The sequence below is a fragment of the Monodelphis domestica genome, chromosome 4 (genome assembly GCF_027887165.1).
Source record: "Monodelphis domestica isolate mMonDom1 chromosome 4, mMonDom1.pri, whole genome shotgun sequence".
In the NCBI taxonomy this organism is placed as follows: Eukaryota; Metazoa; Chordata; class Mammalia; order Didelphimorphia; family Didelphidae; genus Monodelphis; species Monodelphis domestica.
Genome location: NC_077230.1, coordinates 367,468,155 through 367,484,064, shown reverse-complemented (window position 1 = coordinate 367,484,064; position 15,910 = coordinate 367,468,155). Strand labels below are relative to the sequence as shown.

The window sequence follows — 15,910 nt, the reverse complement described above, 5'->3', positions numbered from 1 at the left end:
CTCTTACTCCTTTTCCTCAAGTTTAAAAAAAAAATAATAATAATAACCTCCACCTCCTAATTCAATGCCTTTACACCAGCTATCCCACATGCCTGGAATGCTGTATCTTTACCTCTACCACCCTGTCTTCCTTTAAGACTTAACTCAAATTATACCTTCTGCAAACGACCTTTTCTCCAACATCCCCATGGCTAGTGCCTTCTCTCTTGGGATTTCCTTCATTTGTGCTGTATAAACCTTACAGGTATAATTTGTTGTGTTGTCTCCACCCTAAGAATATGAGGTCCTTGAGGACAAGTATTGTTTTTGCCCTTCTTTGTAGCCCCAGTCTTTAGAACAGTGCCTGGAACATAGAAACTTCACTGACTGACTTACTCATATTAAATCTGATATGCCTGCTAACTGTGTGAGTATGAACAAGTCTCTCAGCTTCACTTTAAAATCAGAATAACAGCAACTACTTCAGTTATGAGGACTGTGATATAATAAATGTAAAAAGCATGTTGAAAATATTTAAAAATTGAAATATTTTCACCCCAGCATTATAATTATCTTTTATTCTTTCCTCTTATTCTCTCTTTATTCAATACAATTTATTAGATACCTACAAATATGCCAGGCATTGTGACTATAAAAATAAAACTGTCCCTGTCCTCAACGAGTTTTAAGTTTTAGTAGGGAATTATTTTCTTCATCTGTAAAATGGAGATAATGGCATCTACTTCCTAGGGTTAGTGCATCAAATAAGATCATGATTCTGAAGCTTTTATCGCAGTGCCTAGTAGTGCTATTATTATTATAAACAGGTGCTCAGATAAGTAAATGTGACTTGTATAAAGTAATGGGAGGTGGGAGATAATTATGAGAATTCTCCTCATACAAGAAATATCCCTGAAATGACCCCAGATTCTAAGAGAGTGAAAAAGTACACAACTAGCTTGGAGTGTTGCCTGTGTAGACCCAGAGATGGAAAAAAAACTACTGGGTAGAGGGAACAAATAATCCAATCTGGCTAGTGAAAAAAGTGTATATAGTCAGTAAGTAGATTAAGTATTTATTAGGCATCTATTATGAACTAGGCTATATGCTGAGTACTTTATAGTTATCTTTAGTTAATGCTTGTTCACAAAGATCTTATGCTTTTTATTATTATTCCCATTTTACAGTTGACAGAGGTGAAGTGACTTCTCCAGGATCAATAGCTAGTAAATGTCCAGAGCTGAATTTAAACCCAAGTGTTCCTGACTCCAGGCCTGGCTCTATATACATTGGACCACCTAGCTGCTCTGATTTTACTTTCTTAACATTTCTCACATAAATCAATCAAGTATTTATTAAGCATCTACTATATGCCAGCCACTAAGCTAATTAAGTACAGGTACACAAAACAAAGCAAAAGACAATCTCTACACTCAAAGAGCTAAAAATCTGATGAGAGAGACAATATGTAAACAAATATATACACAACAAGCTATATACAGGATAAATAGGACATTAATGGCAAGGCACTGGGATCTTCTCTTCCCTTTACTCACAATGCTATCAGTCTATTTCAAGCCCTTTTCAACCTCTCATCCAGAATTGGAAAATAGCCTCTGAATTGACCCTTATGCTTCCAATAGCTTCTTCTGTACAATCTATCTTCCATATAGATACCAAAATAATCTTACCACAAATCTAACCATGGCACTGACAAGCTCAAGAATGATCTGGGACAAGCACTATTGCCTCTAGAATAAAATATAAACTCCTCATAGCTTGGCATTTAAAGAATTTCAAAATCTGGCTCCACACCACCTTTCCGAGTTTACTTCATATTCTTTCTAGCCAAAGTGGCTTACCTCATAAGTTCCCCAAACTCCGCATGGCCTCTATTTCTTTGCACAATCATTCCATGCTACTCTATAACACACTCACACCTCAATAGCTATCTGGCATCTTAGCATACAATGTGGGACTTGGAGTCAGAAAGACTTAAATTTGAATTCAGCCTCAGACACACACCAGCTGTGTGATGCTCAATCACTTAATGTCTTGGCTTCAGTTTCCCAATCTGTAAAATGGAGATAATAATAGGGTCTACTTCACAGGGTTGTTGGTAGGATCAAATGAGAAAACATCTGTAAAATGCTTTGCAACATTAAAGCACTATGTAATGCTAACTGCTATTATTATCTCTTAAAATTCTCACCTCTCCCATGGGCCTCACCTCAACTGTCCATCTCTTATAAGACATACTTCCTACACTCCATTAGTGGTTTTCCCCTTCTTTGAAAGTTTTAAGGATAGTAACTGGTTGCTTTTTTTCACCACTGAATTCAGCCTAATGCCTTACATTCAAAGAGGATAAATGTTCCTTAATCTGAAGTGATTGATTAAAGGATGTTTTTTAGTGTTCAAGGGGGCAAAATTGTAATATTTTCCTATTCATTTTCTTTAGCTCTTTAAATTCCTAAAAAAATTAAAATGAGATTTTGCAGCATGGAAAAACACCAAGTTAAACACAGAGAAAGGGAGCCAAAGTTTAAAACATTCATGTAAACAAATAGTACAAGTTCTATTTAGTAGAAAATTCAGTCACATTCAACTTCTTGTAGGCAGTTAAATCAAGGAATTAATACAATTTTGTACCCTGAAAAAAGTTTAAGGATCATCAAATCTAGGACCCTAGGTTACTGATGAGAAAACTGATATTCACAATCCCAGAAGTATCTGATCCAAGATGAAATAGGTGATTACTGTTATGAAGGAGTTAAGAGGTTCCAACCTAGGAAAATGATATAGCTCAAAAGAAACATCTGGATACTCCAAATGATTTAGTTGTGGAGCCCTACAGTTAAGAAAGATAAACTCTATATAATCCACAAATTTTTTCTAGTCATAACCAATCATTTAATAGTACCACATACTCCATTCACTTTCAGCTCAAGTAGCAACTTATCTTTTGTAATAGGCACAGCATTTTCTGAGCGCCTCAAGGCTACCTGGATTTAAAGATTACATGGTGATACTGATCTAAGACTATAGAAAATGTACATTTCAGAATTTTCCCTACCATTGAAAACTCATTAATTGTGGGAGGAAAAGAAAGACCAAATTACTGAAAAACACATTTTGTGGATTGAGGAAATGGTCATATTTTAATCAGTAGTAAATAAACTGAGTTAAGTTAATAAAAAGTTAAAACTCATAATAGGCTCACTTTACACAATAAGGTTTCAAACTATGTCCCAAGTGCCACAAAGTCCTTATTAGGGCTGTCTAAATTAATGAGGCTTTATTGTACCAATTAATTCGACATTCGAGCAATTTTCTCATTAAGTAAGCAAGCTCTGAAATCTAATACCAACATTATAGTAAGCTAATCCAGCACAAGAATGCTGAAAAAAAGGCTTGGGGTTACAAGTGAGCACAACAGGAAAGAAGAAGTGGCAGGAAGACAAAAAAGCAAGACATCCCTAAGGCTGCCTGTTAGAGATAAAAGCAAAAGAGTAAACTGGGAACTAAACCTAGGCCACCAATAGGGAGCTTCAAACTCTAGAAAAATGACAAAGGTTAAAAACCATAATTAAAATTCTGATTAGGCATGTAAGGAGAATAGCACACATCCAACTCTGTCAGGCTTTAAGGCTATAATGCTAAATCAAAATTCAGTCATGTATGAGTCATAAAAAGAGCACAAGCCAGAATGTTTTGAAAGAAATTTCCTATGTTCACCTATTGATGAACCTTCATGAAAAAGGATGTGACAGGTGTTTGGACCAAGCTCCATATTTAATACAGGTATTGCCTTCCTTTTCTTTATGCTAGCAACAATATGACAAACACCTATTAAGCATCTACCATGTGCAGACATTTAAGTGATGCAGTGGATAGAGCACTGAGCTTGGAATCAAGAATACTCAATTTCATGAGTTCAGATCCAACTGCAGACACTGTGTGATGGTGGACAAGTCCCTTAACCTTATTTGCCTCAGTTTCCCCATCTGTAAAATAAGCTGGAGAAGCTAATGTCAAACCACTCCAGTATCTTTGCCAAGAAAACTCCAAATGGAGTCAAGAGTTGAACATAATTGAAAAGGACTAAACAAATGTACAAGCAACAAGAAGAAACTTAGGAACCAAATCTTCTCTCAAAACCCACTCTTCTTTCCTTACTGAGAATGACAACAATTTCCAAAAGTTTCAAAATGTCCAAATGTATCCAATGGAGAAAGTTTGGAAGAGTCAATGGCAACAACAGCCTGTAAACGATGGAGTGAAGTTATCAGGACAATTATACATGAAGTATGATCTTACAAATTAGATGAAACTAGTTCCTCAAAGAATTGACTACAATCTTACAAGAAATTTAACTACAATTTTCTCTATCAACATCAACTATAAATCAAGTTCCCTTAAAACGGACACCAATATAGGTATAATTTTGCTAGAAATTTTAAAGAAGAAAAAAGTTTGTGGGTTTTTTTTTTTTAGGAAAAGTCTCAATTTAAAGGAAACTGAAATAAATATATGCAAATATTTTACTGCTTAGTATGAACAATTCACAAAAGAATTGCACATTAAGAACCATATAAGGGGGCAGCTGGGTGTCTCAGTGGATTGAGAGCCAGGCCTAGAGATGGGAGGTCCTGGGTTCAAATCTAGGCTCAGATACTTCCTAGCTATGAGACCCTGGGCAAGTCACTTAACCCTCACTGCCTAGCCCTTACTGCTCTTTTGCCTTAGAACCAATACAAAGTATCTTATTACATTATTCCCTTTCACATTCTACATTCCTGACAAGCTAATGCTAGTTGTAACCTAACTTCTCCACACAACTTTTTCTCAAATCCCTTTGAATTTTTGTAAACCACTCCTCTCACCCTGAATGAACTTCATTTTCATTTCAGCCTATCAGAATTCTTCTTTTTCTTCAGTATCAGCTGCCCAGCCTCAGTGAAACCTTTCCTAATATATCCAACTCAACGTGTTGACTTTTATGACACTCAATCTTTTAAGTATTGTAGAGTCCAAAAAGAACTAGTCTTAACAAAAGAGGGCCAAATGTGAATTCAAATTCCAATACTTTGTCTATGGGCAACTCATTTAACTTCTCTGAGCCTCAGTTTCTACATTAGTAATACAGAAATACCAGTAATGCCTACTTCATAGGTATGTTTTACAGCTCAAATGAGAAAATGTAGATAAAACCCTTTACAAGCCTAAAGTATTACAGAAACATCAAATATGTTATTTGTGATATTTTCTTTTCTTAATATAAACTCAAATGTTGCACTATTCATTTTTGCAAGCCCAGTGTTTTGCACATTAATAGGTATTTAATAATAATAGCTAAATTAAGGTCACTTTCCTGAAAGTCAGGATTCAAAAGCACATTATTCATAATGCAATTTGCTCACATATTTATATTTGGTACATTAAAGAATAGTTTACTCAGGCAACTATTGACGATTTGAATTTACTCTGAATTCTTTTTCCCATTTTAACAATTAGAACTATAAAGTTGCCAAACTTTTAAAGAACATAGGTAGCACCTTAATTTTCGGTTTACACAGAAATTTTGGAAACATAATGTAAAAGCTATTCATACTATAGTAAACAAGAAAGAAAAATAGGTTACTGTGTTTCTAGACTTGGTACATGATGCTCTGGATATGGGACAGAAGATTCAAGTTTCGAGTCTCAGTTTTGTCATTTTCTGATTGGGTTATTTTAGGCCAGACCCTTAACCTGAGTGTTTACTAACTGCAAGTATTTCCTCCCTTTATCAAAAAACAAACAAACAAAAAAAAAACATCACACGGGCTTGTTGTAAATATTAAATGAGATAACATATCCAATGAGATCAGGTACAAAGAGAGACCCAAAGATAGAAACCCAATGACTGAGGTCAGGAAGACTTGGATTTTTTCAAGTCTAGCCTCAGATACATATTAGCTCCTCCCCCATGGCTAGAAAGCTCTCCCTCTTAATGTCCATTTCCAGGTTTTCATTAAGATTTAATAAAGTTGGGGGCAACTGGGTAGCTCAGTGGATTGAGAGTCAGGTCTAGAGATGGGAGGTCCTAAATTCAAATCTGACTTCAGACACTTCCCAGCTGTGTGACCCTGGGCAAGTCACTTGACCACCTCCATTGCCTAATCCTTACCAATCTTCAGTCTTGGAACCAATAACCAAGGAAAGGGTTTAAAAAAAAAAAGGTTCAACAAAGTCCACTTTCCACACTGGGCTGTCTCTTTGGGATTATCTCAATTAGAATGTGAGCTCCAGAGCTCAGGGACCAGGTTTCTGTCTTGATATTCCCAGTGCTTACTATATACTATAGTTAGGACTTAATAAATGGCAATTGATTCATTTGTGACCCTGGACAAGTCATTTAACTGAATCACATATTAAGTACCCTCAGGCAACTCTCTAAGGCTATAAAAGTTGCAGCATGGGAGATGGGACCTCTAAACTCCCTAATTACAATTCTTATTTTTTCTTATTTGCCACATGGAATTTTGTTTAAATTGGATCATTTTCAGCTTTTTTTTTTGCTGTTCTTGAGGCTTCATTTTTTTCCATTTTCACCTCCCAGATGAAGAGCTATATCCTACCACATGCTCATTGATTTCTCAGAGTTGCAGTGTTTCCAAATACAAAACTGCTCCTTTCACATGCTGCAGAAAATAAAGGAATCTGAGCAATGAGAGAGAAGCATTTCGTCCCCTTTTTATTAAGAGATGGGCTTGCCAGGGCCTTAGACTATTCCTAGATCAAATCCCTGAATATTTTTTAGGTTATTCAATTAGATGAGGACTTCTCAACAAGTCTTCAATCTAATGAATAGTTTGAAAAGGTAGGGAGGACTTTCTCCTTATCTTTCTGCATTAAGATAATCTAGAATCCATAAGATCCACTGCACCACAAAACTGACAAGTACTTCTTGTACTTGGAAGCAAGGAAATAACTGACTGAAAAAAATGGCTAATCTTATCTGGACCTCCAATAAGTATAAGAAACATCTGAATAAGACATAAAATCCATTAGTTGTATGATTTGTATAATTCTGACTGGGGTAGTAAAAACTGAATGAAACTTTAACTTGAATATATTAGCTATCACTCTAAATATAATCCAAAAATCTCCATTAAAGAGAAAACAAGGGGACCTTTGAAAAAAAAATGAGGTTAAAAATAAGCTTCCATTATATCCTTATATATCTAAGTAATACTAAAATCCAAAGGTATTAATATATTATACCAAGTACCTGAGGTACTGAAAAATAATCCTCTACAATGTAACATTCATTTACTCAAAAATGTATACCAGAAGACTAGAGAATAATTGCAGGCCAAGTGCATGTCATAAGAGCAGAGAATAACTATAGCCCATTATCTAAAAGTGGATGACAGTCAATATTAAAAAGGCAAAAGAAACATGAGATGACCTATGAATTGATGCAAAGTGAAGTATGCAGAACCTGGAAAATGACAACTACGATAATGGAAAATGGAAAGAAAAATGGAAACTGAAAGGCTGAGCAACTGTAATTATCAAATCTGGCCCCCAAAAGATACTTGAGAATGCACTTTTGTCCTTTCTTTGTTGACGTAGAAGGGCTACCGATGCGGAATACTCCATATACTGTTAGTCTGGATTGATGTGATGGTTATGCTGAACTGCTTTTCCTCCCTTTTATCTTTTGTTAGTAAAGATGGCTTTCTGGGTGAGGAGGGAGAGACACTTTGTGAAATGAAGATGTTATGAAAATAAGATACCTGAAAAAAGTGCGTGAGAATATCCTATACACTCCATTAAGGATCCAGAGCCTTAGTCATTAGTATTTCTAAGGGGGAAGAAAAAAAGAAAATATTTCTAAAAGGGGCAGCAAAGTGGTGCAGTGTAGAGTGCCCAGTCTTAAGTGTAAGTAGTAAATCAGGAAGATTCATCTTTTTTGAGTTCAAATCTGACCTCATGCTGTGACCATGGGCAAGTCACTTAATCCTAATCCTTATCTGTAAAATGAGATGCAGAAGTAAAGGGCAAACCACCTCCATGAAGAAAACCCCAAATGGGGTCAAGAATCAGGAAGGCACTAAAGAACAACAAAAACAATGACTTTTAAGGAGGTTATAAGACTTATGCCTTTGAATTCAGCAACTGTGGAACAGAGAGGAAATTCCAATTAGGTAAATATAAAAATAACTGACATTTATAAAGTGCTTTAAAGGCTGCAAAGGATTTTACATAGGTATTATCTCATTTTAGTCTCACAACAACCCTAAAAAATTGGTACTTCAAATATCTGGCATTTCCCCATTTTACAGTAAACGATACCAAAGCTGGGAGGGGTTAAGTGAACTGCCAATGACCATAAGCTATAAAGTGTCATAGGATCAGAACTCAGTATTTTCTGACCCCAATTCCGCATTTCATGGGTAAGGTAACATTGTCTTCTTCATCAACTATACTATCTATTATGAATCAATTGTAGTAAGAGAAAAACCAAAATGAAGTTAGCCAAGAATTATTTGTTTAAATATGGGGGAAATATTTTAAAAATTCAGATTATTCCGTTAAATACTCAAGAGGCGAAGAAAAACAAAGTCGAATTAAGTTAAGAACACACAATCTGAGAACACACTAGCTGAATACCAGAGGTGGCTCAGAGGTGTGCTCCGAGCAACGTCGGGATTAAATATTAACGACAATAACTCATAGTTGCAGAGCTATTTAGTTTTCAAGGGACATTCAGACACATAAAAAGGCTTCTTGATCATCTGCAAAGTTGCTTATCCATCCTCAATAGTCAATATTTGACAGCAAAATACAGAAGCAAGTCAATTTAAATCAACTTCATAAACCTTTTCGGAGTCACTAACATACTCGGAACTAGGATGGCTCCTAAAATGGCTTATCTTCTACTCCACGTAAGTTTCAAACCACAGGAAAATAGAAGACTAAATCAAAGTCTTAAATTTAAAATATATACACACAAACAAAAAATCTCATTCTAAAATAGCTTAATGAGGGAACCAGAGACCATCTTTCAAAGACTGGCTGTCACTTGAAGAGTGGAGAAGGTAGAGATTTATTTAAGCCACCAGACACACCTCGAAGCAGAGCTAAATCCCTCTGGAGAGCGCTGCCCTGTCGGGGGAAGAGATCTGCAGTTATCCCTCACAGTGTGGCACCATACCCCCACAGTGGGAATAAAGTGCCGGCTTCGGGCAAACCTAAGTCAGGCGGAGGCACTGCCCACTCTGGGAAGTAAATGTCTGAGCAGAGCTGGAGGGGGGGGGGGGAAATCATCCCTTCCTCGCCCCGTGGGATGCTACGGCATGACGGGGCGGAGAACATGCGTGGGGAGGGACCTTCTCCTCCCCCTCCTTACCCCCCAACCGCTTCGCCGAGGTCGGACAGCAACAATAGGGCCCAGGCGGCCTCCTGCGGCCGACACCAAGCGAGATCCCCCACCCCAGAATCTCCTGAGCCAACCTCTCTTTTCCCGGTCTGGGCTTCCCTCTGCCCGGATCCTTGTAGGGTTGCCCTGGTCGGGCCTTGCCCATCCCTACGCCGACTGCCGGCCCAGCTCCAGCCTGAAGCCCGCTTGCGCCCCCGCGGCCCAGCCCCCAAGGGGTGCGGGCCCATCAGCCCCTCACCTGGCAGAAGCTCCGGCAGTAGACGCGCGAGGAACCTTCCGACACTTCCTGCTCGCGAAGCTCCGTCTCCAGCTGCCACAGGCGAGACCAGAGGCCCGGGGGACCCTGCGCAGGAGATGCCGGACGGCGGTTTCGGGCCCCGGTTCCCGACCCGGCCCCAGCCGGGGCTCCAGAAGCAGCGGCGTCTCCCTTCCCGTCCGCCATCTTCCCACGGCCCAGCGGCGCGTAGGCAACCAAGACACGTGACGCGCTCCTCAGCGGCACCGCCCCCTCCCGCTCCCTTCACGACCCCCGCCCCGCCCCGGAATGGCGTTCAGATCCTGCGACAAAGAGCGCGCGTTCGATGACATCACGCAGGCGCCTCGAAAAGCTCCAACCTACGAAGACAGCGTGCTCTCCATTTCCCCTCCCAAACAACCCACGCGATACCATAGCAACGAGCACGACCACGCCCCTCTTCCACGCCCGGAACTCCCGCTTCCTTAGGAACTCCCTGGAGGGTGCTCCGCCCTCTGCTCTCCCACACTGTCCTCCCTACACCTTCTTCCCCTCTAGCAACAACCTGACCACATTCTTCCCCTCCTCTAGGTCTAAGCCCAGGCTCCCAGTAGGAAGGCCGATGCAATGGCCCCGCCCATATGCGCAAAAATGTCACTCTATGGACCTTGACAACTATACCATCTCGTCCTCTAGGGAAACCCAGCAAAAATACTAGCACTCTAACCCTTCTTTCCCCCGTCAGCATATTGAGAACGACTTTCCCTAACTATTCCACTCGCTATCCCCAAGCTGTGGCACTCTGGTTACGACCCCTCCCCCTCTCCCCAAGGCGACCTCGGGAATGACTCCGCCCCCGCCTCCCTTCCCAAGCCAGTTCCTCTTTTCGGCCCCTCCCCTTGCCCCCACATGGCGGCGCCCCAGTAACTCCGCCCCCTTCTATCCTGTAGTCCCCCGTAATGGCTTCGTCCTCTATCCCTCGAACCGGTTTGGGGTTACCTGCCCTGTCCCTTGGTGAAGCCCTAGTATCAGTCTAGTCCACTAGAAACAGCCGCGCCTACTGTCCCAATTAACTAACCAACGATATGCCAGTAGTGGCAAGGTCCTAATAATGGCTCCGCCCTCTACTCCCTCTACACCACAATACAGGTGATTTTCTTGAGATGGTCCTGCCTCTACTTCTGCCATTCACACCTAATACACCTAAAAACAATTCCTCCCCCGGACCTCCGGGACGACCCCACAGTATCAGCCCCTTTACTCCACTCCCTGGATAGAACCAAAAAACGGCCCCACCCCGTCCCTAAGGCGGTGCGCTGGAACTGACTCCTCCCCTTACGCCCATAGCCCCACCTCCTATCCCAGTTTCTAGTGCTCTTTAACAGCCCCGCCTCCTGCCCCATGGCCCACCTCCCCCACTCCAAGGCGCGGCCCTACTAACGGCCCCCTGCCCCAAGACGTTCCCCCTAGGCCCAGCCCCTTTCCCCGAGGGTACCCTAGTAACGCCCCGGTCCTTTGCCCCCACCCCCAGCAACACCGTCCTCCCCATGCCTACCCCCTACTCCTATGACACTCTGGGAAATGAAGAGTCACGAATCTCCCTTCTCCTTCTTCCCCGCCCCGTTGCCCTAGCAACGTCCCCTCTTCCACCCCACCCTCACCACCTGTCCCCCCCTATCTCTCCCAGGACATCGAATCCTCGAGTGGGACTTGTGGGAAGATGAAGCCCCTGGCCTTTCATTCACTAAGCTCTTGGCGCCCGCTCCTTACCATCCTTCTTCATCCCTTCATATTGATAACTCCTCCTCCAGCCCTCTGAGCTCTCCATATCCACAGACTTCCGAGTTGGTTACTTATTACCAATGCTTACTTATTACCAAGACCAGCCCATTTTACTACTGAGGAAACAGAGCCTAGAGAGGTAAAGAGCTCAAAGTCATTTCAAAACGACTACTTGTTTTATCACAAATCTCTGGGTTTTAGCAAAGATTCACAAGTCCTGGGCCTCATGGAACTCAGGGTCAAGGAAATCATAGAATGCAAGACTGGAAGAAATCAAACTAATTTGTGAGTTCCACAGGAATTTTGCTTTATCTGAACGTTATAACTCCCCTCCCCCCCCCCCACATAGAAACTAATAAATGGTTATTAAATTGAATCTAATTCATCATTTTAAGGATAGGAAAACAAAAGAGGATTACATGAAATAGAAGACACCAAGCCCACCCTATCATTTTATAGAGGTAAAAATAGAATCTTAGAGTGAGGGAAATGATTTGTCAAAGGATCCATAACTGGTAAATGGCAAGGCCACAACTAGTATACAATTTTAAGGTTCATGAGATCTGGGGTTCTGTCTACTTTCCACCCTCAGACAATGGGCAAATGAGACCAGGCTGGAATCAATATGGTTCCAGACAGAAGTCAGGGGACAACTGATAGACCAATTTTGGCCAGCTAACCTATTAGGCAGTAAAAACTCAGACTAATGCGTCACAGAACCATGGATAGCTCCAGTTTCAGGAACTGGCCTAATCTGGAAGCCCTTTTAGGGATTGAATACTCAAAGGATCCTAAATAGATAATGCCACCCCAGAGCAATGACTCTGAAAATAACTCACACAACTCTGGAATAGTGCTGAAAGAAGCTACACAACCACTTGCTATCTAATCTTAAATAAGCCCTCACTGCCAGGAAATGCCAGGAAATCCTCTTACTTCTTCCTAATTGATCTCAACCTCACTCCCCATAGTAGCTATTATTCTTAATCAAAGCCCATTGATGGAAATAGACAATGGGCAGTGAGAGAAGGACTCTCATGTTCTGAAATCTTGTATTTCTCACTAGTTTCAGCATTAGTCAAACATAAATTGCAGAATCTGTATTATTAATTAGTTAACCATTCTATATTGTTAATCACCTGTACTGGTTCTGTACTGATCATCTCGGGGAAACAGCTTTGCACTGATCTGTATTATTAATTACTTATATTGTTCTGTATTTGCCTTAGTACTGAACTGTTAGACATTATTAATTACCTCTAGTGGTTGGCTACTGTACTTCATCCCTCTATTCCCATCTTTGATGTAGGCATTCCAGAAGGGTGTCAAAATGTCTCCTACATTGTCAAATGATGGCAGGTGGTTTGAAGATGGGATTGACTTTTTTTTTGCCTACTTTTAAATTTAATCAACCAAAAGCTTAGACACCCCTAATTAACATTAAGTAGGGGAGGTTCACAAAGGACTTACTAAAGTGAATAACACCTCCAGAAGCCACTGACTGTCCTCTGGGCTGTACTAAGCAAATTTAAAGACTGGAATTGGTCCCCATAAAGTGGAGGAAGGGACATGAAATGACTTAAAAATGGACTATAAAAGATGATGAACTTCTTGTCCAAGAGGTCTTCAGCCTGAATCTGGGGCATGGAGGAGCTTGGACCTGGGACTCTAGCACTTGGATTGCTTCTGATAAGACTGCTCCTGGATCCTCTCCTTTGGACCTTCGCCTGAGTGAGTTAAAAGCTGACCTTCCTTTCCTGGCTTCTGGAGAATTAGTTCCAGAGAGGGCTCCCCTTCTTGGAGGAGGCTGCATAGGTTGAACCCTTGCCCAATTCAATACCAAGTACTCCAGCTGAGGGGTTAACAAACCCTAAGTGGGTTGAGCCAGGGACCTGAGCAACATTTAGGCTGATAAGCTAGACTACTTGCTCTACCCTCTCTTTCATTTCTCTACTTTCACTCTCACCACCTTTTTTGCAAATAAAAGCTACTAAGCCATTTTGACTTGAGCTTTATTAATTTTAAAATCAGCGACCACAGGATTATCTTAAAATTCTCATATATCTTAGTCAAATTCTTTACAGTGGGACAATGGGGGGGAATATGGAATATGTTTGCCAACGGCTTTGGCAGTCCAGAAGAATCACCCACCCCCCAAACCTGCACACACCCCTTATTCCTATTTTAGTGTCCCTAAGTTCACCTATGATGAGTCAGACCAAAAACACACCTCTTTCTATTTGGAACTCGCCAGAATGTCATGGAGTGGACTACTCTGGGAAAAGGTAAAGATTTCCCTAGAATGAGACATAATAAGCATCCAGACCTTTGTAACTGTGAAAATGTGGGTTTCAAGACTGTGAAATGCCAAACTGTAAAGATAATTTTTAGTGTCTTGATTTAAATAAAAAATAAGTGGTCATAATACCCAAGTCAGCTGGGTTTTATGGCGATTTTAATTAATACAAATGAAGGAATTAAGGGAAGGGAGAGAGAGTAGAGAGTAAAAGAAAATAGTATGAAGGGCCTAGGCCTGAGCCTTAAGAGAGACTAGTCAGTCTTTAATCACTCACCACAAGATTTATCCCAAGCAAAACTCCAGTCCTTCACTGAAATCCTCAACTCCTGAACTGAGTTCAGAGATCCAGCTCCTCCAACTAACTCCAAACTCCAACCTTCACAGTGAACTCCAACTACTGAACTACAAACTCCAACTAGTCCGAACTCCAACTAAAAAAAACTCCACCTCCAGCTCCTTCCTTTTAAAGAAATATTCTCCCATGTCACCTCCCCTAAATTTTCACACCTACCAATTACAGTAGACATTTTCCCCAGGAGTGACCATTCTTAGTTCATATCTTCTTTTGTTATTACCTTCTCTGAGTAGACTAAAACTTCACACCTCTTGCCTTTTATAAGTTGCTTGACCTTTTAGTGATTAATTTAACCTTTGTGGGTACTTAGTACCCTTTTGTATTAGATCTAAAAATAGTCTTAGCTTAGGGTTTTTGCTTCACTATAAGTATGAGTTGGGAACTTTTCATTGTTCAGTAAGGAGTATACAACTTTATCTTCCCCTAGGTATGCGTAAGTATGGGTGGAGTAATATTAAAATTCCCAATACATTCTGGATCAAGTACCTCCATTTGTTACAATAAGGGAATAGCTTAACCAAATCTTTTAAGGTAGAGTCTGAGCAGTTTTTAAGATTCACACCTTCAATAAATATTCAAACCTTGATGGGGGGAAGGGGAGAAGGTTTTACTTCATTAGCCCTTGAGCTACTCTAGCAACACCAAGGTTACTTTAGCAGCCTCAAGGCAATTTTACTAACCTCAGCTATTATATTATCTAAAAACCTCATTAAATAAAATTCTTTCATTAATGGATTGAATGCAGTTTTGAGCCTCCCATTCTTTGGGTGAGACCCTGCTACAAATTTTCCTGCAATACCTGAAAATAAAGCAAGTATCCAGCTAAAGCAATTAGTAAATGACTAAATAAATTGTGGTAAGAAAATAGCATATTATTGTACTGTAAAAAAATAAGCAATTTAGAACAACAGGGAAAGACTTGTGTGACCTAATGTTACACAGTAAAAAAAAACAGGAACATAATAATATATTATGAATACAAAAATATACAAAGACAATGATAATATAAATGAAACCCCCCAAAAGTGGCTCCACTCAGTTCATTTCATTTTTTAAAAATTCTTCTTTTGTACTTTATAACCATACTAAGTATAGATTCTAAGGCAGCAGAGTGACAAGGGCTAGACAGTTGAGGTTAAGTGACTTGCCCAGGGTCACGCAGCTAGAAAGTATCTGATTCCACTCATTTTAAAGGCAATAATCAATGTGGGTTCAAGAAGACTCATAATGAAATATATATTGTTTTTCTTCTTAGGAGGGAAGTGAGGGACTATGTGAAAGATGAAGTTCAGAAAGAGAGTAGACTTCTTTCAATAAATCACTAAGATAGAGTCAAGGAGTACTATTGTGCTAAAAGGAATAATAAAGTGGAGAAGTTCCATGGAGACTGGAACAACCTCCAGGAAGTGATGCAGAGCGAGAGGAGCAGAACCAGGAGAACATTGTACACAGAGACAAACACACTGTGGTATCATCGAACGTAATGGACTTCTCCATTGGTGGTGGTGTAATGTCCCTGAACAACTTGCAGGGACCCAGGAGAAAAAAAACACCATTCATAAGCAAAGGATAAACTATGGGAGTGGAAACACCGAGAAAAAGCAACTGCCTGAATACAGAGGTTGAGGGGACATGACAGAGGATAGACTCTAAATGAACACTCTAATGCAAATACTATCAACAAAGCAATGGGTTCAAATCAAGAAAACATCTAATGCCCAGTGGACTTACGCGTCGGCTATGGGGGGTGGGGGGGGGAGGAAAAGAAAATGATCTATGTCTTTAACGAATAATGCTTGGAAATGATCAAATAAAATATATTAAAAA

At 40.3% G+C, this 15,910-nt stretch overlaps 1 protein-coding gene across 1 annotated transcript in view; it reads right to left on the bottom strand.

Annotated features, from left to right (window-relative positions):
• RLF (RLF zinc finger) overlaps positions 1-9,953 on the bottom strand; it is a 109,175-nt gene extending 99,222 nt beyond the window's left edge. Inside the window, exon 1 of the mRNA XM_056795218.1 lies at positions 9,651-9,953. Coding sequence (XP_056651196.1) covers positions 9,651-9,854 — 204 coding nt within the window. The 5' untranslated portion in view covers positions 9,855-9,953. The remainder of the gene's footprint in view (positions 1-9,650) is intronic.
• Between the last annotated feature and the right edge of the window lie 5,957 nt (positions 9,954-15,910).